Source organism: Diabrotica undecimpunctata, chromosome 4 (genome assembly GCF_040954645.1).
Source record: "Diabrotica undecimpunctata isolate CICGRU chromosome 4, icDiaUnde3, whole genome shotgun sequence".
Lineage (NCBI taxonomy): Eukaryota > Metazoa > Arthropoda > Insecta > Coleoptera > Chrysomelidae > Diabrotica > Diabrotica undecimpunctata.
This window is the reverse complement of record NC_092806.1, coordinates 4,031,751-4,056,691: the sequence shown is the minus strand read 5'-3', so window position 1 is coordinate 4,056,691 and position 24,941 is coordinate 4,031,751. Positions and strand designations below refer to the sequence as shown.

Sequence of the window (24,941 nt, the reverse complement as noted above, 5' to 3'; positions counted from 1 at the left end):
TATAAATAATATTTCTTATACGCTTTCCATACGTTTCGTAACCACTTCCTTCCAGTTATTTTTGTCTAATGCTTTTGTTTCTCAATTCTCAATAATATTTTTTTGTAAGTCTTCATATGCGCTGTCGATCCATCTCATTCTTGGTCTTCCTTTCCTTTTTTTTTGTATTCGTTTTCGTGATAGTACCATTTTCGGCTCATCTGTATAATTTTTATCTCTATAGTCTTCTCATCTCATTGTGTCACCTTTGTTATCTGTTGGGCATAACTTTGCTATTGTCCACTCGCCTGGCATGTTTTCTGTTTCTCATTTGCTTTTAATCAGCTTATATATCTCTTTATGTAGTCTTTTACCTTCTACTTTTATCATTTCAGCCGATATTTCTGTTATTCATGGGCTTTTATTTTTTTAGTCTTTTTTTTTTCGATGTTGTCCATCATAAAAAATTAAAAACCACGACGTAGTCCATAGTGATTCTTATTTTTTCTAAGAATTTCACGTAATACTTATCTGACTCAACTACTTTTGTGTCTATAGTGATTTTTATTACTTTTTTTCCTCCACCAATTATAATTGGAGATGCAGTGTCACATTGTTCTTATTCTGTTTAGCTTTGTCCATGTATTGGGATTCAGTTCAAAGCCTGGAGGTTCCTGACCGATACAGGCCATTTGGTGTGCTTCCTGTGGTGAGTCGCTCTCCCTTTGTCTTCTCCAAGCGTTGGTGAGGTTGAAATTTTCCTGATATAAGGAGTTGGCTCTAAGCAATGGAGGATATCTGGAGCGCAGTCTGTTTATTTCAATATCAAGCTTATCCTGGTGGATGGGTCGTTGATTGTTAGCCTCGATTTTTCGATATTCTCTGAGAAGAGAATGACTTCTTCGCAGTTTCGTCAGTGGAATGTGACTCGGAATGGGAAGCTAATAGTTCGGTGTGGGTCTAATTGTACCTGAGATCATTCGCATTGTTTGGTTTAATTGGGTGTCAATAATCTTCGTGTGTTTGCTATTGAGCCATACCGGAGAAGCATTTGGCATTTGATCGCGTTCAGCATACCAGACTAATTACCGCCTTGCAGAGCATCCAACTAGATGAGAAAGACATCAAACTTATTGCCAAACTTTACTGGAACCAAACAGCCATTATTAATACCAACAACAGAGAATCAAAGCCAATCAGTATTGAACGAGGCGTAAGACAAGGCTGTATACTATCTCCCACCCTCTTTAACGTGTATTCTGAGAATCTATTTAGGGAAGCTTTAAAAGATTAAAAAGGAATTATCATAGGAGGAGAAATAATTAACAATATACGGTACGCCGACGATACTGTGATTCTAGCTGAAAACATCGACGATCTGCAGGAGCTAATCAATAGAGTTGACATGGAATGCACAAATTGGGGACTGTCGATAAATATCGATAAAACTAAATACATGGTGACCAGTAAAGTGGATACCGGCGCAATCCAACTGATATTAAACCTTAGCAAAGAGAGTTCAGAGATTCAAATACCTTGGATGTTGGATTACCCAAAATCTAGATACATCCTTCGAAATTCGATGTAGAATTAAACAGGCAAGAAACTCATTTCAAAAATTCAAGCCTCTGTTATCCAATAACTCATTAAATTTGGAAATCCGTGAAAAGTTTACAAGATGTTACGTGTGGTCTGTACTTTTGTATGGATGTGAAACTTGGACTTTAAACGCCGATATCATGAATAAAATCGAGGCGTTTGAGATGTGGTTGTATCGAAGGATACTAAAAATTCCATGGACTAGCAGAACTAGAAACGAAGAAGTTCTTCGAAGAATGGGACATCAACGAACTCTATTAAATATTATTAAGAGGCGTAAACTAGAATATCTAGGACATATAATCAGAGGACCAAGATATGAGTTCCTTCGGCTAATTCTCAACGGTAAAATCGAAGGAAAGAAATGGATAGGACGGAAGAAACTCTCTTGGTTGAGGAATTTGCGGCAGTGGACAGGTTTGACAGCGGACCAATTGCTACATGTAGCGCAAGACCGAGATCAGTATAAAAATATTATAAGCATGGTAGTCGCCGACGTTCCGTAGGGATATGGCACTCTAAGAAGAAGGAGAAGCATATTCAACCGCCAAGTATACAAGTCCGAGAGCGAATGATCTAAGTACGGAGACTGAGGATTCCCACATAGCTTTTGGACTATATTATTTCGCGTTTTCAGTTTTGCTGCCGCTCTTTGTAGGTGTTCTTTTAAATTTAATGTTTTGTCGAGAGTAGTGAATCGTATGTGAAGACCCCTGACTCAACTACTTTTGTGTCTATAGTGATTTTTATTACTTTTTTTCCTCCACCAATTATAATTGGAGATGCAGTGTCACATTGTTTTTATTCTGTTTAGCTTTGTCCATGTATTGGGATTCAGTTCAAAGCCTGGCGGTTCCTGACCGATACAGGCCATTTGGTGTGCTTCCTGTGGTGAGTCGCTCTCCGTTTGTCTTCTCCAAGCGTTGGTGAGGTTGAAATTTTCCTGATATAAGGAGTTGGCTCTAAGCAATGGAGGATATCTGGAGCGCAGTCTGTTTATTTCCATATCAAGCTTATCATGGTGGATGGGTAGTTGATTTTAAGCCTTGATTTTTCGATATCCTCTGAGAAGAGAATGACTTCTTCGCAGTTTCGGCAGTGGAATGTGACTCGGAATGGGAAGCCAATAGTTCGATGTGGGTCTAATTGTACCTGAGTTCATTCGCATTGTCTGGTTTAATTGGGTGTCAATAATCTTCGTGTGTTTGCTATTGAGCCATACCGGAGAAGCATTTGGCATTTGATCGCGTTCAGCATACCAGACTAATTACCGCCTTGCAGAGCATCCAACTAGATGAGAAAGACATCAAACTTATTGCCAAACTTTACTGGAACCAAACAGCCATTATTAATACCAACAACAGAGAATCAAAGCCAATCAGTATTGAACGAGGCGTAAGACAAGGCTGTCTACTATCTCCCACCCTCTTTAACGTGTATTCTGAGAATCTATTTAGGGAAGCTTTAAAAGATCAAAAAGGAATTATCATAGGAGGAGAAATAATTAACAATATACGGTACGCCGACGATACTGTGATTCTAGCTGAAAACATCGACGATCTGCAGGAGCTAATCAATAGAGTTGACATGGAATGCACAAATTGGGGACTGTCGATAAATATCGATAAAACTAAATACATGGTGACCAGTAAAGTGGATACCGGCGCAACCCAACTGATATTAAACCAACATTAGCAAAGAGAGTTCAGAGATTCAAATACCTTGGATGTTGGATTACCCAAAATCTAGATCCATCCTTCGAATGTAGAATTAAACAGGCAAGAAACTCATTTCAAAAATTCAAGCCTCTATGATCCAATAACTCATTAAATTTAGAAATCCGTGAAAAGTTTACAAGATGTTACGTGTGGTCTGTACTTTTGTATGGATGTGAAACTTGAACTTAAAACGCCGATATCATGAATAAAATCGTGGCGTTTGAGATGTGGTTGTATCGAAGGATACTAAAAATTCCATGGACTAGCAGAACTAGAAACGAAGAAGTTCTTCGAAGAATGGAACATCAACGAACTCTATTAAATATTATTAAGAGGCGTAAACTAGAATATCTTGGACATATAATCAAAGGACCAAGATATGAGTTCCTTCGGCTAATTCTCAACGGTAAAATCGAAGGAAAGAAATGGATAGGACGGAAGAAACTCTCTTGGTTGAGGAATTTGCGGCAGTGGACAGGTTTGACAGCGGACCAATTGCTACACGTAGCGCAAGACCGAGATCAGTATAAAAATATTATAAGCATGGTAGTCGCCGATTGCCGATACAAGTACCTACAGAAGCAGACGAGGACACCACCAAGGAAAATCCAGGAGCCGAGAGAAAGAAACAACAAACACTGGCGGTGCAAAAGCGGTACGCCGAAGAAAGAAGGCAAACATTTTTTAAGTTTGACATGTAAATATATTTTGTAAGGCAATAAACGTTTTTATTTTTATTTTTATTTATTATAGTCGCCGACGTTCCGTAGGGATATGGCACTCTAAGAAGAAGGAGAAGCATATTCAACCGCCAAGTATACAAGTCCTAGAGCAAATGATCTAAGTACGGAGACTGAGGATTCCCACATAGCTTTTGGACTATATTATTTCGCGTTTTCAGTTTTGCTGCCGTTCGCTGTAGGTTTCTTTAAAACCCAATGTTTTGTCGATAGTAGTGAATCGTGTGTGAAGACCCGCTACTCCATGACTGCATTTTGTGGCGCTAGTTCCGTGATGCATGCCTCAGCATTTTACTGTAGAGAAAAAAGTAAAATTCACTCCAGTATCAATGCTTTTATTCAAAAAACGTTTACCTTGTTATTGTCTTTACTATTCGTCGTTTCCAAGAATTAGTTTTAAGGCTTAGTAAAAGATACTACAGGATTACTCAAAATTGACAATGCAAACACCCAGAAGATTTGTATTTTGAACGTATTGGAGCAGCTGACATGGTAACAAAAGTTAAAAATAGAACAAATAACATTAAAGTACTTCTACGAGTATATAGATAAACTACCATTTATATAAAATGAATACGTAAAACGTTATACATATGATAATTTAAAATTGTAAACAAATGTTCCTAAACTTCAGATAAAATTCTCTTGGACAATAAATTGTCTCTCATATTTATTTTAGTGCCAAACTATTTCGATTCTAATTATAACTGATTTGGTTTTATTAATTGATTATCAGAACACGATAAAAGGGTCGCGTCACTATTTAAAGTTGAATTTAATTATTTTTTAAAAGTTTCTTAATAGTTGCTGTGTGTGTATGTGTGTCAATAAATCTTTGGGATTGTTAATGTGTTGTATTTTAGAGAACAAAACAGTAAAATGGTTGTTGTAAATGCAAACGGAAGTGCTCTGTATCAATACTTAGCATGTTATTCGGGTAAGTATTATATTGTTAATATTATTAACTGTTTTATATAGATTTATTGCGCCACTTTCTGTTTTCTTTAACTGCATTTGAACAAAAGTTGATTACTTTTGTTTTTTTTACTATTTTCAGTAAGATTTTTTTTGGTTTTGCTCTTTTATAAGTATATTTTCTTGGTTATTACATTAGGATGTCTTCTAGGGTTCAGAAATTCATTGATTGTTCTAGCATAGTAGTGTTTTGATTTCTCAACTTTTCTTTGAACAGTGTCGCAACCTTATAATAGGCCACTCATAGCACCTTAGGACCTTTTCACAAATATGCATTGATAGATTTCTATTACACATGACTGGTTTCCTAATTATAAAGAAGTTTCGTGATATTTCGGAACTGATAGTTCCGATTATTTAGCTATTCGTCAAGGTATTTAAAATTCATTTTAACACGTTTTATTCTTTCGCCGTCTAGCCAAAACTGGCACTAATCTTTATTCAACTTCCCCACTTTACTCTTGAAATGTTAATTTTGAGCACCTTCGACAACCTACTTCTTTGACCAGGTTTGATAATGTTTGGAATTTGTTTTAAGTTCTTTGCCAGAATGGTGTATCGTCAGCATATATCTTGCATCATTAATTATTTCTTCTCCTATCATTATTTCTTGTTAAAGCCTTCCCAAAGGTATCTTCAGAAATTATGTTTAAATTAGTTTATATTGCATTAAATTCCCATGTTAAATGTCAATGTTTAGTCACCATGAGAAATTTTAACCAAAAAAATCTATTTATTTATCTTCATCTTCTTCCTAAAATTTCTTTTACCCACCCGCTAGTTGGCATTCATTTGATTTTTTCATTATTTTTTGTTTTCCAAGATTATTTTCATTTCTTTGTAGTATATACCTCTGGCTATACCTGCTTATACATTTCAACAATCCTGCTTTTTCCCTGGCTGTCCTCTCTCTCATTTCTTCGTTTCTTTATACTTTTAGTTTATAATATTCTCTTTGGCTATCTTTCATTTTCCATCATTTGTACGGGCACTAAGCATTCCACTTGATTTCTGGTTATTTAACTTGCCCACTTTGTTCTTAAAATGTTAATTTTGGGCACCTTCGACAACCTACTCCTTTGACCAGGTTTGATAATGTTTGGAATTTGTTTTAAGTTCTTTGCCAGAATGGTGTATCGTCAGCATATATCTTACATCATTAATTATTTCTTCTCCTATCATTATTTCTTGTTAAAGCCTTCCCAAAGGTATTTTCAGAAATTATATTTAAATTTTTTTATATTACAATAAATTCCCATGTTAAATGCCAATTTTTAGCCACCATAAGTAATTTTATCCAATAAAACCTATTTATCTATCTTCATCTTCTTCTTTCTAAAACTTATTTTACCCGCTAATTGGAGTCTATTTTCTTTTTCCATTCTTTTTTGTGTCCCAAGAGCATTTTCATTCCTTTGTAGTACACCCCTCTAGCTATACCTGCTCATAAATGTTTATAATCCTGCTTTTTCTTTGGCTGTCCTCTCCATCGTTTTTTCGTTTCTTTATTCTTTTAGTTTATAATATTCACTTTGACTATCTTTTATTTCCCATCATTTGTACGGGAAATAAGCATTTCACTTGATTTTTGGTTATTTGATTTCCCCACTTTGTTCTTAAAATGTTAATTTTGGGGCACCTTCAACAACCTACTTCATTGACCAAATTTCATAATGTTTGGAGTTTGTTTTAAGTTCTTTGCTAGAATGGCTGTATCGTCTGCATATATCTTACATCGTTAATTATTTTTTATTCTATCCTTATTTCTTGTTAAAGCCTCCCCAAAGGTTTCTTCGTAATTTATATTTAAAATTGTTTATAAACCATTTATCTATTTATCCATCTTCTTTTTTTTTCTTAAACTAATTTTATCCGATTGTCGATGTCTATTTTCTTTTTCCATTCCTTTTTGTTTTCCAAGATCCTTTTCATTTCTTTGTAGTGCTATACCTGCTTTTATAATTCCCCTAATCCTGCTTTTTTGGCCATCTTCTCTTTTGTTTCTTTACTCTTTTAGTTTGTAATATTATCTTTGACCTTTTTTATTTTCCACCATCATCTTTTGTTCTGCCGTCATCTCTTTTGTTTCTTTACTCTTTTAGTTTGTAATATTATCTTTGGCCATCTTTTATTTCCCATTGTCATCTTTTTTTTTTTGGCCGTTCTCTCTTTTGATTCTTTACTGTTTTAGTTTGTAATATTTTCGTTTATAGTACCTAGTCTGATTTTCACATTAAGATTTTTGTACAGTTCCCAAGTACTGATATTTTTTAACTTGTTCTTCCACGTTACCATTTACTGACAATATGTGGTATATATTCTGTGGTCTTTTTGTAATTAACATATATTTCGTTTTTAGCGTTTATAGTAATTCCCATCTCAGCACTATTCATACTTAAGTTTTTCATTAGATGTTGTAGGTCTTCTATGCTAATTTGTGGTTAACGGTAACTCCAGCTTTGATGTTATTGAGCGTGGTTCTGAAAATGTCTTCAGAATATAAGTTAAACAAAACTGGTGATAAAACGCATCTTCATCTAACTTACTCTCTACAGATCTTCATTTCGTCTTACTGTTGCCCATCAATTTAAACTAGCACTCTTTGGTTCCAATTTAATGTTCCAATATGATTTTACTGTCAATGTGCTTATTCATAAGTATTGATATTAGTTTTTCATATCTTTTTCGCAGTCAAAAAAAGCATCAGTGTAGGTCAACGTTTACATCACGAACTTGCTAAATCAGTATTTTGATGGAAGAGTTCTTTTCGAGTACTCATTTCATTTTGGAACCCGAACTGCATCTCACTAATCTCCTCTTTTCGTAGAATGTCTTATGTATTACTTCAAACAGTAGTTTTAAAGTATGATGAATGATAGTCAGAGCACTCCCTTGCTGTTAGTTTTTTAGGGATGGTTATAAACGCTGACTTCAGCTACGTTTGCGGTATAATCCCCTTATCGTTGAACAAATCTGCCTATACTTCCAAGTTATCCTCTTCCACTAGTTTAAACAGTTCTACAGCTATTTCATCTATCGAGATCTATCTACAGCTTTTTCATCTATCTCTAGATGAAATAGCTTTAGAACTGTTCAAACAGATAGCAGTTTGTTTTGATAGCATATTTGATAACATCTATCGAGATCTTCTGTCTTTTAAAAGGATTTAATTTTTGTACCTCCTACATTTCACCCCTTTTATCTTAGAAAAGTTGTTTAACATACTTCCTCCATCTTCTTAGTTTCTTGGGTAAATCTATTAGTGGTAATCCTTCCTTGTCTTTTATGTGTCCTTGAATTTTTTTATCCATTTTCATTTTTCCATAGCTACCTCTGGATTTAAGGTAATTATGAAAAAATCAACGTATGTTGACATAAATGAATGCATAGCCAGGGTTTAGTGAATTTTTTTTTTATTGTTGAAAATAAATAAAAAACCGTAATGGTAATATTTTTATTAAATATTAATAAAAAGGCAACGCAACAAAAGGCCTCAAACAGGGATGTGGTCTCTCACCTACACTTTTTAACATATATATAGATCAGGCTTTGAAAAGATGTTATAGAAAATGCGGAACAATGGGCATACCAGTACAAGAGAATATATAATATTCACTACTTTTCGCAGATGATTAAGTCATTTTTGCACAAGACAGGGAGGATATGGAATATATGATAAGGAAATTAAAGCAAGAATATGAACTTTGGGGACTAAAGATAAATATGTGCAAGACCGAATACTTATGTATTGGACCCGAGGTTGCAGATTTGAACTTAAGTTCAGAAGAAGAGACTATTAAGAGTTGTAAGGCTTTTAAGTATTTAGGGTCAATGATTAGCCGAGATGGTACTTGTATGAAAGATATAGAAATGAAAATAGCACGGGGAAAACAAGCCACAAGAGCACTTCATGGAGTGATATGGAACAACACTCTAACCAAAGAAAACAAAAAGAGGATCTTTCAAAGCATAGTGATGAATATTACCCTATATGGAGCGGAAGTATGGCCAATGACAACAACAATACGAAATAAAATAAGAACAGTTGAACTGGACTTTATGAGAAGATGTCTACAAATCACAAGAGCGGATAGAATAAGAACGGAGGATATATGGAACAGAGTGGAAGTAAAATGCTCAATTACAAAAAAGTTGGAAAACAGAGCCCTGTAGTGGTACGGGCATGTACAAAGAATGCCAGTGCATAGGTGGCCGAAAAGAATATTAAACTGGAACCCGTTGGGAAGAAGACGGAGAGGAAGACCTGCTACAAGATGGAAAACATACGTCGGAAATGCTATGATAGATAGAGACCTCAGAGAAGGTGACTGGGAGAATAGAGTGCTGTGGAGGACGAAAACGGAGAACTCATAATGGGAAAAGCCGAAGAAGAAGAAGATAAAAAGACCGTATTAATTAATATGTAAACCTATAAAAACATGCAGTTTAATTTGTTTATGGTAATCGACTTAAAGTGCAAATTTTATAGGTGGGCCAACTGATATGGGAAGGGGCTCGTATATCTATATTTAGCTTCTCCTTCTCTTTGATAACGTTATGTAGTTTTCCAGGCTGACACAGAATTCTTACATACATTCCAGGTAGCTAATTTTATCTGAGTATATTCAGTTTTTATTGCATTTGTGTGTAAGGGTTTGGCATGTTGACGACTGAGGAGGCCTTGCATTCTGATGGTTGTCTTCTCTGCCTGATTCTGATCTCCTATTACCATAATCAGGGAAGAGATGTCATCAGGGACATTTAATGCAGTGGTTTCTCCTTGCATTTTGCCGTTAACCACTTTTTTGGTCATTTCGCCCACAGACCAATTTCTTAGTCTTATTATAACAGAGTGCCTGGACAAAGGTAGTACATAACTTTCTTGGGAACGATCATGCAATTTATTCCCCTGCCCTATTGCTTCGCAATATTACAACCATTTTGCTAATACAGCTCTACTTATGAAAATCCAATGATTAGCCGGTCCAGGATCATTTCGTATGTACCTTATTTGGGATACTGTTGTTAATTAAAACTATTTGTATATTAGCCTGAATAGTATATAGCTAGAATTCATTTAAATTTATTTATCTTATACTATTTTTATTACAAAAATTTATTGTTTTAAATTTTTAGCCATATTAGCAATAGTATCCAGCGGCTTTCATTACGGTTGGCCGTCACCAACATTACCAAAACTTCTAGCCGAGGATTCCCTAATTCCCATAACCGAAGATGAAGGATTTTGGCTTGCCACTATGCCTTTATTCGGAGCTTTCGTTGGTTCACTTACAAATCCGTTGATAGTGGACAGAATAGGAAGACACAAAACGATATTATTAACATCAGGTCCTTATCTAATGGCGTGGATTATGATCTATTTTGCAAGAAATGTTCCTATGATGTATATTGCCAGGTAATATTTTTGTATTAATAGTATTTAGAAAATAGAATGAAAATAGGGAATTTCTTATTGATAATAGTAAAAAACGTCAAACGACGCATAAAACGTCGTATAAACGTCGAACTACGCATTAAACGTCGTAAAAAACGTCGAGCGAAGCATAAAACATCGCAAAAAAAGTCGAGCGACACATAAAACGTCATACGTCGAATGTCACATAAGTGTCATACGTCATATGTTTGTAAATTTACTGGAGGTCTATGTCTAGCGGCAAGCACAGCACGTGGGGGCAGGAAGGTGTTACTACATATCAATGAAACAGCATTTTGACGTCACCTGAGCGGGATCGGTATGCCGATTCTGGACCATGATGGGGGCCAACGAATACGTACGTCATGATACATTGGCATAGAACCCTCTGACCACGTTGGTCAACCCTCTGATAGTTTCAGACTACGTTGGCCTAGAACCCTCTGACAGTTTCAGGACACTGTGATAAAGATGTGTCCGGAATTTCTCTGACAATTTCAAGACACTGCGATAAGGATGTGGTCGGGATCTCTCTGACAATTCCAGACCACTTTGGTTGGGATCTCTACTATGATAAAGATATAGTCGGGAATTCTCTTTATATATCTACTGTTATAATAACACTAGGGTACTTTACAAATTTCCTTTATCTTTCTTTATGTGGACCAGAGTAACATACAGGGCAACAGGCAGTGCGAAAATGCAAATTAAACGGATAAAAATATTTCAACAGTTCTTTTAGAACCTTCTCATGTTGCAAAAATCTTACCTAAATATATTGGGGCTTTCTTAGAAGACTAAATCTGTGAGGGCTTTAGTCTTTGGTTAAGTATAAGTACTGGTAAATATTTTATATTCACAACACAGCAAGGAGATTCCTCTATAGTTTTAACAGAGGAGTTTGTCGCCCTTTATCAACAAATTCTATTATAAAACACTTTACAAATAATTAAGCAAAAATTATATGATAAACGATATAAATAGCATGCATCTCAGCTAATTTATATTTAAGATGTCCAACATGACGTATGTTATCATAAATTTAGTGTATATGTAAAGGTTTTTTTAATCCCTATTTTTTAGGAAATATACAAATCATACAAATTCCAAAATAAAATCCTTATTCTATAAAAATTTATTTTCGATAAAATTTTTGATCTTATCATCCAATTGAAGAATGCATCAAACTTTTGCAAATGAGCTAAAAAATTTCATTTTGATGTAAAGATAATAACAGATTATCACAGGAAATAGCATATATAAGGAACATTTTTCAGACTACTTTACATACTTGAAACAAATATTCCACTTAACTTTTTTAATTGGCGATATTATACTGACAACATAATACTGATGGATTATACAAAAATAGTTAAGTATTTGACTTTTAAGTACTTATCTTGATTGAATTTGATAGTTTTACTAATATTATCTAACATCTATTGTGTTTTATATTACAATAACTACATTTTTGTGATTTTTTAAATTCCGAATACAAAAAAATATTTCCTGATTTAACGTTTCAGCTGATTTTAATTTGGTTTTTTATATTGCTTTAATTTGTTTTTCATTTATCTTTTTTTTAACATCTGTTCCCTTAATAAGACACGGGATATAAGGAGAATTAATTTGTTTGTTCATATACTTTTGGTATCTAAAGGAGGTAAATAAAACATATTTTTATTGAAATAACAAATAATTTGAAAAAGTAATAAAAAGCAAAGTGGTGGGAACTATTTTCCCGTTGTTCCTTAAAAAGTGTTTGTAGGTGGGAAACAATTACCCTTGTACAGTTTGTGAAACAATTTACCTATTTAATAAAAAAATACAAAAATGCACATATGGGTGACAAAACGTTAGGACAAAGTTAGGTCTCAACTATAGCAGTGTGAAATGATTTTTTTTTAGGCATTAAGCTACTTGACAATAACTAGATATAATGTTAGTTCGTTTTTCTTCTTTTTTTTGGTCCTAAATTTTTCAGACGAATTTCGTCTGGAACACCAAAGTCCCGTTTTTTTTTTCTCCCGAAGCCTAAAATTCTTGTATGAAGTATTTTTTTGATCATAAATTCTTGTGTATAACAATATATGCATTGATCACACTTGTATCTAAGAGAAAGAAGAACAATCTTATTAACGATTCTCTAGACTTCCTATTTATGGGTTATGATGCTCTAAACTGGCCAAAGTAATGAAAACCTCCTATGTTTAGTGTATAATCTGAAATAATTTTTGGGCACATTGCATCTTTCTTTGTGCCATCTCTTTGTGTACGTTTCATCATGGTTACTTCATGTGGTTGATTGGCAGTTGTAATAACCGTGACTTTTTTGGTATCCAACCACTTTATTGCTGTTATAGAGCCACTGCTCAAGCAATAGAAGTAATTCTTTCAAAGTTTTTCATTTTTGGTTTGCTTTTTCAACATGAAATCAGGTAAACCTTTGCGATTAGGTCTGACTGTAAAAAAAATTATCAGTTGAATGTTCAAACTGAGGTACTGAAGAAAAAAATTGTCAAAAAATAAGTAAAATTTCAAGTCAGTGTATCAAGATGTAGGTAAATCAGCATATTTTAGCATAACAGACGTTTCAACACCTAGATCTTTATATTTATTGCTAATATTTGTGGAAGCTCCCTGGTAAGATTCATTTATATCAATATCGGATCGGTTTACTATGTAAGGAACCATCGCTTCATCTATTCTCTGGTCTTCTTTCAAATAGGCATTTTACAAAAACTTTTTATTTAGTTTAGGCCTAGTTTATTTAGTTTATTAAAAATAGGCCTAACTTTAGCAGATTTGTCTGATTTGTCCAACGTGTTGTCTTATAAGTGAATGTTGAATAGTATAAAATCAAATTTATTTGATTACAGTACATTCTTCTTCTAGTGCCGTCTCCAGTAAAGAAGGTTAGCTATAACTATTGCAAATTCGTCTCTATCTTCGGCTTTTCTTAAGAGCGTCTGTGTGTTTAAACCGGTCCAGTCGCGAATGTTTTTCAGTCAGGATATTTGCCGTCTCCAGGACCCCTTTTTTCTTCGATTTTACTCTTTATAATCAGCTGCAACAACTCGTACTTATTATTTCTAAGTATGTGCCCAAATATGCTGTCTTTCATCTTTTAATAGTGGTCAAAAGTTCTTTGTCTCTTCCCATTATGTGCAACACCATTTCGTCCGTAATATGATCGGTCCATGGTATCTTCAAAATTCTTCTAAAAATCCATATCTCAGAAGCTTTCAGTTTTCTCATTAAGTCAATATGAACAGTCCAGGCTTCGACACCATAAAGAAGAATAGAGTGAATATAACATTTTACCATCCGATATCGGATTTGCAGATTGAGTCTTTGGTTACTCAGAAATTTCCTCATCTTCAAAAGGGCTGCTCTCGATTGCTCTATTCTTTAGCGAATTTCTGATTTCGGATTCAGATCTTCCGTAATCCAGACTCCTAAGTATTTCATTTTGTCCACTTGCTCAATATCTTCACTTTTATCTGGATCCTTGTAATGACTTTGCCCCTCTTACTGATAACCATGGTTTTTGTTTTCCTTGTGTTTATTGTTAAACCAAACTGTTCCCCAGTATCACAAATTGTGTTAGTATCGTCTGCAGGTCTGTCTCACTTTCAGCGATAATGACTGTATCGTCAACATAACGGATGTTATTTATATTTTCACCAATTATCTTGATCGCTTTTGTACAGTTTTCAAGTGCGTGCGAATTAATATTAAATAGTAATGGTGAAAGTACATAGCCCTGTCTCACTCCTCTACTTATCTCTTGCCCATCCGTGCTATTTCCATCTAATGTTACCAAAGCCTGTTGGTTCCAATAGAGATTTTTCACTATGTTAATGCCATTTTAGTCGAGTCCTTTTCTCTTAAGACATTCCATGAAAATGCTATGTTTAACTTTATCGAAAGCTTTCTTATAGTCTACAAACACAACGAAAAGATCTATTTGTTGGTCTCCTTGTTGGTTCTTTCATTCTTCTTCTATGAAGTGGAATTATACCACTGAGAAGGACTGCTAGAAAACATCTCATTTCAGTCCAGTTGATGCGCCTTGCTTGGATCTTCTGTGACGCATATCCATTCGTTTTTTTATGTAAGCATTTCTGAGTTCGTCATAAAAAAATTAGGAAAAAATGTTATCATGCATTAGCGGATTTCGAAAATAACAAATTAACACACAAAAGTAAAAAAAAAACCTACTTATAACATGTATTTTCTTTATATAGATTCATCGCTGGAATATCAGATGGTTGGAGCTTCTCCTCCGTTCCAATGTACACTGGAGAGGTATCAGATGCAAATAAAAGAGGCATGTTTGCCTCTTGGAGTAGTATTTCATTTATTTTTGGAATTTTGGCTGTAAACTTTGTTGGATCCTATCTGAGTATACAACATACTGCAATAGTAGGCGGCGCCATACCTGTATTATTGATTTTAACGTTCATGTGGATGCCTGAGTCTCCTTATTATTACATCGTCAAGAACAATTTAGAAGGTACGTAAAACAAATACATTAATTTAAAATTCTGTATGGCGATATAGGCTAACCTTGATATTTAGAATCATACTAACATATTTTCCCATTCGTTTTATGTTCTTTTCATTCTCAAGATTTCAGGAAAAACTGAAGAATAAAGTCTCTTCTGGTATAAAAGAGTACTACTTTAATGTCTTAAATAGATAATAAAGTGTCATTATATACATATTTAATTTTTTTTCCTTTGTAATTTTTTTACGAAGAAATTAGGAAATCCATCAATATATAAGGAGTTGAGATTACATCAGTGTATAATCAGCTGCTTACCGATTAGGCCTGTTTAAGATTTCACTAACGGAAGTATTTATTTTGATGCGTTAAAATCACTGTTTCAATTATGAAAGGAATCATTTTCTGGTCTAGTATAGATTTGAAGTGAACAAACCACACTTCGGTCTTAAAGTTCGGTCTCGGTTTTGGGAATAATTCAATTTTTGTGGATCATAATATGGAATAAGTTATTTGATTTTCTATTGGATGTGGATTGATAAATGATAATGATGATAAATGGACAATATTTTATATAGATGATAACCTAGGAAAGGGTTTACATATTGAAGTCTGATGCCGTTATGTTTTTTATTGTGACAATTAGTGGGCTTTTGGATCTCAATGATTTCTTAACTAATTCCTGGTTTATAGAAATGGGTGGAGGCTACAGTTCTTCAATTTTCAATATCATTGCTGTGACCTGTGTGGAGATGATGTTCAGATTCTTCGATTGATACAACGAATTTCAAAAACTTCATGTTATCAATTCATCTGGGAAAAGATTTTTATCTAATAAGGAACTGATTGTTTGGATTTAGATTGAATGGGAGCTAGTTGCTTATGTATACTCCTATTGATATTATTTTAGTAGTAATCACTTTCGACAACGGCTTGTTTTAAACAAAAAAGTTCTACAGATTCACAGAATTTTGTGAATTAGCAAAGAAGTTTGATCTAATGAATCGACGGCCAGAAAGCCAAAGAAAAAATTCTCGAAGCTGTTAAATATACACAATCTTTAAATTCAACCATCGTTCCTTAAGGTCATGCCATTATTGCTGAGATATAAACAGTGTTAAAATTATGGTGTGATAATCAAGTAAATGTGAAAAATTGTCCTATTGATTAAAATACAGAGTTTATGAATTTGGCGTAATACAGTGTAACAGAGTATGTAAAATATTAATGAAGGGCTATGGTAAACATGCTATGAAAAAAACAAGTGTTTACGAATGGTATAAGCGCTTCCAAGACGGCAGTGAAGACGTTGAAGATCCTGAAAGCCCCGGGCTCCCCAGCACATCAAGAACCGATGAAAACGTAATAAAAGTGACAGAAATTGTTATGAACGACCGCCAGATCATAATCAGAGAAGTCGCTGATGAAGTTGGCATATTAATTGGCTCATGTTAAAACATTTTTTTTTAAACGTTTTGGGTGTGAATCAGCAAAATTTGTTCAAAAAATTGTTGAATATTAAACAAAAACAGCGGCGAATATAAGTTGCTCAGGAGTCACTAAAGAACATAAACAACAACCCTAACGAGATTTGCTCAAAAGGAGGAGGCAGTGGAGGCATTCTGGTTCACCAAGACCAAAAAAGGCTCGACAAGTGCGGTCGAACGTGAAGGTTATTGCTCACTGTGTTCTTTGATTTTAATGGCATAGAATGGACCATGAATTTTGACACAAGGTCAAACGGTCATTAAACCTAAAAAGACCGAATTTGTGGAAAAACATCTCATGGTTTTAGATCACGATAATACACCAGCTCACACTACGTTGCTTGTTCGGGAATTTTTGGCCAAAAACAATACTGTTATGATGCTCTAGCCTCCATATTCGCCAGAAAGAGCTCCGTGTGACTTTTTCACACAGCACAGATGATATTAAAAGCGCATCGCTGTGAGAATTAAAGGCTATCCCAAAGATCGAGTTAGAGAAGTGTTTTAACGATTCGTAGAAGCGTTGTCATAAGTGTATAATATAGGATGGGGACTGCTTTGAACAACATTATTGTAGGTTTTTTAAAAAAACGAAACTCCTGGTATTTTTAAATCTGTGAAAAAAAGTTATGGGTTAAAAAATTGCGTTTTTTGTGTTTTTTGCTTCATTTTTTTTTTTAAATATTTGGGGATTTGAACGATATGAAATAATAAACCCACTTTAAAGTTGTAGGTCCTTTATAAAGTTCATCATCAATGGCCTATTTAGGAAATTATGAAATGACGAAAATACGCTACGCGGTATTATATACCAATTCATATTCTGCACATAAAATGGTAGATTTAAAAAGATTTTATAATCATTTTGTATGATCACCTATTAAAAAACAAGGCAAATATTAATATTTTTATACTTTTTTCGATAAGTGATTTTTCATGATCAATATACTAAATACTAAAAATTTTTCAGGTGCCAAGAAAAGCCTCAAAATTTTAAGGGGATCAGATGACGTGGATACTGAACTGAACAGAATCGATAAAGCAGTCAAAGCCGATCTTACAAAAACCCGCACAAATCCGCTACATTTATTCACCCTAAAAAGAAATCGAAAAGCTGTACTCATAATGATGTTATGCCGAGGAACACAACAGTTTTCTGGTAACTCAGCGATATCTTTTTACGCTCAGAACATATTTAACTCAGCCGGTAACTTCATGTCTGCTGAACTGGCGTCCAATCTGTTTTTCCTAACGCAGTTAATAGTTACAATACTTGCATCTACCATCGTCGATAAAGTCGGAAGAAGGCCTTTAATATTGATATCTGTATCTGGAGTAGGAATCACTTTAATGATAGAAGGAATATATTTTTATTTAAAAACCTTAATAGATGTTAGCAGTTTTGCTATGGTGCCAGTAATAGCACTCTTAGTGTATGTTATCTTCTTCAGTATCGGTCTTCAAGGCGTTCCAATTATCATTTTGAGTGAAGTGTTTAACGCTGATATAAAATCAGTTGCACTGGGATTCGCCGACATATATTTTGCTATCATTGCCACTTTTACGTCAAAGTTCTTTCAACTTACCAGAGATCACTACGGTATGTTTGTACCATTTATTTCCTTCTCCACAATTTGTGCCATTGCTGTTGTTTTGATGTTCTTTATGGTTCCTGAGACGAAAGGAAAGACTTTAGAGGAGATTCAAGATTATTTTAAAGGAGTCAAACATACCAAATCAACAAGTGAATGTAGTAATAGTTAAAAACCACGGCAAACAAATTGTTGTGTTCAAGTCAACTTCTTCTTTATAGAACTTCCAAGATTTAGGTTCAATATTTTTGTACTTTTCTATATACTTTAATCTATTTTTTAAGCTGCACTCCCAATGTATTATTTCTTCTGGTGCTTTACGGTCTATTGCCTTAAGTTTTATGTTTATCTTTTAAGAAGAAAAATATAGGAAATTAATTTTTTTTTCAAAATTATACAAGCTGAAATTATGAATTATAATATAAGTGACCAGCTCACAGTAATAAGAGACCTGCAATTAAAATGACAAACTCCTAAGAGGTTTTGCAGTTTAATCACAGGTCTACATTTTTTTTTTCATGAAAAAGTGTTTTAAATTTAATAGGTGTCCTATAGTAAATGGGATGTGCTGATCACGAATTTGTACTTAGTTTTTTTTTCAGCACGTCAGGTTTTCAAGAAAAGTGTGTTTAAATTTTTTTATAGAAGCTGCCAAAAATACTGAGAAAATATTTATTAAACTTTTGGTTTTTTTAAATAACACTGTTCTCCTTTTTCCATGAAAACTGGGTTTTGTAGTCTTTTTTTATGGATTTTTGTGACCGAGTCTCTCTTCAAGGTCCAGCAGTAATCAACCATCATTCTTATATCCCATCTTCCTTGGTAACGTCTGTCCATCTTCTTTATATTTTGATGGAACCTCTCACCCTGCTCCTCGCTGACAGATCGAAGATTTTCGGGAAAATAGTCAACATGGGAATCCAGAAAGTAAAGTTTGACGCTCATATTGCATTCCAGTTTTTTATAATTTTCGACCATGTTGGCTAAAATTTCTTTATAGTTTGGAGACTTGTTGTTTCCAAGGAAAGCGTCTATGACTTCTACGAAAGAAATCCATGCTTCAGATTCATCCTGGGTCATTGTATTCTGGAACAATCTGTCCGATTTTAAGGTTCAAATTTGAGGGCCTACAAAAATTCCTTCTTTACATTTAGCTTCAGAAAGTGCAGGAAATTTGTCGCACAGATATTTAAAGCAGACACCTTGATTATCTAAAGCTTTGACAAACTGCTCATCAATCCTAACTTTATGTAAAGAGGAGGCAAAAGAACTAATTTTGTGGCAACTAGTATATTACGTTTACGTTGCACATTTTTTGTCCCGGTATGTCTTTCTCTACAAGTAATATTCATTTCGAGTTCGACTGTCCCACTCACACAATAACATGGCTACTTTGTGAATCCAGACTGCCGACCCAAAAGCATGGATATTATTTTGTGAACTCCACAGAGCTGTCAACAATATTTGGTATACTTTATTTTATTTAGCAACAGCTCAATATTCTCATATGTTTCATTGAGATGCACGGAATGAGCAAAACGCACTGAGGCATAAGTATTACCATTGTGCAACAGGACACCCTTCAGACTTCTTTTAGAAGAATCAAGAAATTACCTCCATGATGTGGAATCATAATTGTCAGCTTACAGTTTCATGACTACTTCAGGAATATTATAACAATACACCAGTGAGTCCTCTTGAGAAAAAAATTCCACGAACTCTTTTTCACGATACCTATAACACTAAAATGTGGTACCTGGATCCAATAGATTTTTATCTTTCAGTCGTGATCCTAAGATTTGTGCAGCATCCTTCGATAGGTCCAAGTCTCTCACTAAGTCATTTAGTTCGCTTAGGATAAACTTTTGAGGTTGGACTATCACAGGATTGAATTCGTCTTCGTCGGTTTTTCGTCTTAACTTTCATCTAATGATTGCTGTTGGATGATGTAAAGAAAAGGTGCAGGAATAGGGATTCCTAATCCATGAGATACAGGTCATTTAGCAGAAGGTAAATCATCACCACAATATTGAATTTTATGTTTTTTTTAATCGAAACACTTAATACTGTAGGAGCAAAAGTAGTAGTCGTCTACATGGTTTTTTGGTTTCCTCCATACCATAGGAATGCCGAAGTGTAAAGAAATACGTGTACCTTTTGTCCATTTTCTCAGTAGTTCGACACACTGATAGCACACTTTGTCTGGAGCCCAAGCTTTGTCCTGATCACCAAGCTTTACACCGAAGTAACCGTGATAAGCTTTCTTTATAAAGTCATAAAATAGACACTCATAAAACAAGGTATTTGTTTGCTCTAGTACATAATATTTCACAATGTTTTTTTCATCTGAATCAGCGTACCCGTATTAGCTAAGGACACATGTCAAACTAAAACAGCAAAAATCATGTCGGCCTGTGAATCTCAAAATAACAAACGGTTTCTTCATTAAACGATTTATTAGTGCAGGGGCGGTGGGGAACCAAAATCTACAACAGATTATTAGATAAGAGATACGGAGGTCTTAAGGAACCAGAGCATTGGCCAGACTATTTTCTATTAATAAAAACAATAATGAATTGAGTTAGCAGTTACTTGATGTAAATTCAAGTTCAATACTAAAACAAAACATACAGAAACTTTATCATTATCATCATCTAGCTTTAAAAGTCCCTTGCTGAACATAGGTCTCTTTCTCGTATTTCCAACCCCGTCTATAACATCCAGTTTTTATTTATCGCTTCTCTTATCTTCCCTTGGTCTACATTCCAATAACTACTTTGTCCATCGTCCATCTGTCATTCTAGCTATTTGTCTTGCCCACCTACATTTTAGTCTGGGTATCCTTTCGATGACGTCAGTCACCCTGGTTTTGCTTCTGACCTATTCGTTTTTTACTTTGTCTCGTAGTATTATTTCTAACATGGATTGCTCCATTCTTCTGGAATGCCATCTAACAGAAGTACTTGTTAGATACCTATATCAACTAGTCTCATGAAAAAATCGTTAGTTTCCTATCCAATATGTTGAAAAGAAGCAACGATACCAGAAGATTAAAAAATGGCTAAAATAATAGTCCTTGTAGGACTATTTTATATTTTTATATTTAGGAGGCAATTATGATAAGGCATTTATGACCTACTAGTTAATATTGGTTGATGATTAGATTTAATTTATTTTATGGTCAACATGTTGGTATTTTTATTTATTTCAAATGATGTGTTGATGTACATACGGTATGGTGCAAATGAAAGGAATAAATTTCTATTTTGTAAACCGACGACTCTAAGGAAAAATCCTATAACCCGTTGATTTTTATTTTTTAACAGGCTATTCGTTAGAATACCTTTTTATTTTAGAGTAAACTCTACTTTTTAAGAATAGCCATAAATAATCAAGAGGAGTCAAATCAGGTGACCTATGCGGTCATTCATTGTTCCTCTTCAATCTATCCACCGATTTGCAACTTGTTTTTAGTAACGAATTAGCGAAGCGGTTGGTACTAGGAAAAAACGTTTATCACCAGTTGTGGTCGTAAAAATGATAACTTTTTATATTGAGAAGAGGAAAATTAGGGGTAAAATAATATCAAAGGGTGTTTAGATACTAAAAGAAACCACTTGTTTTAGCGGGCGTCTCAACGGAAAACGTACTAAACAAAAAAATTCGTTTTATTGGAGCTGAGATATATCGAAAATAAATAGAATATGTTTTCGTGTTTTATTATTAATTGTAACAAAAATGATAAGAGATTATTGGCGATATGTTAAGACTTTAACAACGTCATTACGTTCACATGGATGACGTCAAAAATAAAAGGAATCCTTTCGAATATTTCGTTTATTCCTTTCATTTGCACCATACTGTATATAAGTGCTGAAATAGACTGTATATATTACTTGTTTAGTAGTTTTATCCTGTCTACAAGATTCTGATATCTTTGGGACAGTTAATTAATACATTCTGCATACTGTGATATTATTTGTATATAATAAATATTTTACGAATTGACTTCACTGTACATAATAATTAAAGAAATATTTTTTAAAAATGTTTAGCTAAATACATTTTTGTTATTTAATCACATTGTTTTTCTATTCAAGCTTCCCTGTTTATAGAAATCCTTTATCAATAATTGCTACAAACTGCTTTAAAAGGGTAAACAAATGATTTTCAATTGCGATGGAGTTGATTTATTTTAATTAATTACTGCACTTGATTTACTGAAATATTCTCTTTTAATAGGATTAAACCGGTCAACACAAATCTAGTAAACAAATTTAATCTACGAATCTAATTGACGACAAGAGAATAAAATTACAGAAATTTGAACTAACGAAACCAATTAAAATTGGATTGAATACACGAAAGTACGGACAATTGCAGGGTTCTGTAGGTCGAGCACTTAAGGGTATCGTGTGTCCAGTAGAAATGATGTATCAGTGATTTAAAACAAAGAAATATACAGAAAAGCACATCAGCATAAGGGAAATGTGCCTATGGGGAAATCAAAGCCTTGAATGCATTCCGCTATATCTAATTTCTAATTTTGTAGCATTTTACTTAAGACATCAATTTTTGCTAATAAATCATGCCAAATTACAATTGAACACAAAAATTTAAATAGGAAGAAAAAAAGGAAAAGACAGTTAAGATTTGATTTTACGTACAGGGCGCCTGCGCATCCGCTTATACGTATTTCGGCCTAATAGGCCTCATCAGAACGGCTTTCGCAGTCGCTCTGAACGTGAAAATAAATCTTTTCTGTCTTAGGAAGCAAGTCTAACATGGCTTCGTATAGACGCAAATAGCGAAATCTGATAATAAAATCCGTAAACTAATTTTCGAAACAAAATTCAGAATTTCGCTTTAATCTGTGCCTTCTAAGAATTGCAAGGCAAAACAGACGTTGATAAAGATATTATTAAAATGTTTTAAACTTTTAATTATTGACTTAGTACCAATTTTTGTTTTCATGTCTCTGGTGGTATGGGGGTGGGTGGTAGAGCCGATCTGCCCTCCCTCCAAATGAAAGATGACTGAAAATTGAATGTTTTTATAACCTTATAGTCTTGGATCCGCCCATGTTCCTCAGCTTGTTTCATTTAACGGTTTTAAAATTAGACTTGTTACATGATCTTTTTGTAAATTCCATCGATATGGGGAAGCAGAAAAGTAATTATAAACCTCTTGTACCATATCAAAAAAAAAATAAATTTCCTTTCTATACATGGCAGCCTCATTAACGACTAAATTTAATGTATGGGCACATAGAACACGTATAAATCTCAAGAACTGATATATCAAGAATCCGTTTTTGAAGCCCTATATTTTCCCTTTTGTGTTCGATCCACTATCGTAGCCTTGACCCCGTATATCTTTAACATGTAAGACATTTTTCTCTAAAATGTAATACAAGAATAGGGGAGTGGAGAATTAGTGATCCTCAAAATTGGAACATCAAATGCTGAAAGCCAAATACTGGTGGAGAGCTATGGTTCACCGTTTACGGTAAGATTTATCAAACCTTAAAACAAAATTCTCTACAAAAATGGTCTTCAAGAGTTTTCATTCCTTAGAAGTCGCAATTCTAAGCGTCACGTTATACATGATATGACCACATTTCTACGCCACCTGCGAGGTAGTGTACTCGGCACGTTTTTTTTTTTACCGTGGTTTTCCCTGTAGGCATATTCTACTCCATTGTTTTGATTTCTTTAGATATTTTATTCAGATACACACTCCTGACAGTCTACTTCAACAGTCAAGTCGTCTTTGATTTCTTCTTCTTCCTTTTGCTGGATGGTTATAAATTGTTCAAATGTGGCTGAGTCATTGGTCTCTTTATTAAAATCACAGGAATCATCCTCTATTGTAATCAACTGGACATTTGACCAAGACTGACCTTGGCAATTGGTACACGCTGGAGAACACAGCAACCCTTTTTACAGCCACATTTACCACTACGACCTTTTTTGCAATTGTAAAAAATAGTGTTGAGGAATTTTGCTGGGGCAGTTTTTTTTTAAGTTTTAATCGGTTCCCGAGTATCATCTATCAATTTCCAAACCCAGTGTTCTGGATTAAGTTGATTTCTTAGTCATATTTGAATGAATAGTGATAAGGGGTAAGGAGCTAATTCATACTAAAAAAATTTTTCAATCTCATCCTCAAAAGCTTCAGTGATACTCATGCGTTGAAATAATAATACAGAGTCTATAGCTACTTCTTCTTCGAGAACTTTTACGGTGCTACTCGCAGATAAAACAGGGATTTTTTTTTCAGAGCCTTTTAACTTTATATTATTAAATGTTTCACCTCCTATTCTAGACATGGAAGCAAGCAATCCCAACTTCACGTGTTTTATGGCAAATATACTTATCGTCACCAACAACTCCAGAATCAATAGATATGGGTTTAATAAGTTTAGGAAAAGGATCATGTGACGAAAACCAGTCTAGAAGTTTTTTAATATCTTTAGCATTTTGTTTAGCCGGCGAATCACTTGCATCTATATGCATCTATATCTTTTGTATCCATTTGAACATTACCAAGAACTTCCAACCTCTCACGCAGTATTTATTACTTATCACACTTTCTTTCGTACTTTTTTTCAATATTGTTCTGAAGCTATTTTTTTCAAGTAATGTTCTGTAAATCTGTTTTCATAGATTTTATTATCGATTGTTTAATAATCCTGTTGAAGTTCCATTACAAAGTTTATCAGAACGTTGAACAGTAAAAATCCTTTTGTAAACCTTTAATAAATACGTCTCGTTGGTTATCTTGTCCTTCCATGATATCCTTAGGATTCTTCTGTATAGCTACATCTCGTAGGCTTCAAGATTTTTTCCCTCGCTTCAGTGAGTGTACAGAATTCATCTCAGTAGTATAATATCGAGAAGATATA

The 24,941-nt window shown here is 34.1% G+C and overlaps 1 protein-coding gene across 2 annotated transcripts in view; it reads left to right on the top strand.

Moving 5' to 3' along the window:
• Window positions 1-22,114, top strand: part of LOC140439055 (facilitated trehalose transporter Tret1-like) — a 33,660-nt gene extending 11,546 nt beyond the window's left edge. For both annotated transcript variants that reach the window (XM_072528698.1, XM_072528699.1), the window contains exons 2-5: window positions 4,900-4,973; window positions 10,148-10,427; window positions 14,696-14,964; window positions 17,413-22,114. In XM_072528698.1, the coding sequence (XP_072384799.1) occupies window positions 4,916-4,973; window positions 10,148-10,427; window positions 14,696-14,964; window positions 17,413-18,206 (1,401 nt within the window). In that variant the 5' untranslated portion in view covers window positions 4,900-4,915 and the 3' untranslated portion in view covers window positions 18,207-22,114. The remainder of the gene's footprint in view (window positions 1-4,899; window positions 4,974-10,147; window positions 10,428-14,695; window positions 14,965-17,412) is intronic.
• The last annotated feature ends 2,827 nt before the right edge of the window (window positions 22,115-24,941 follow it).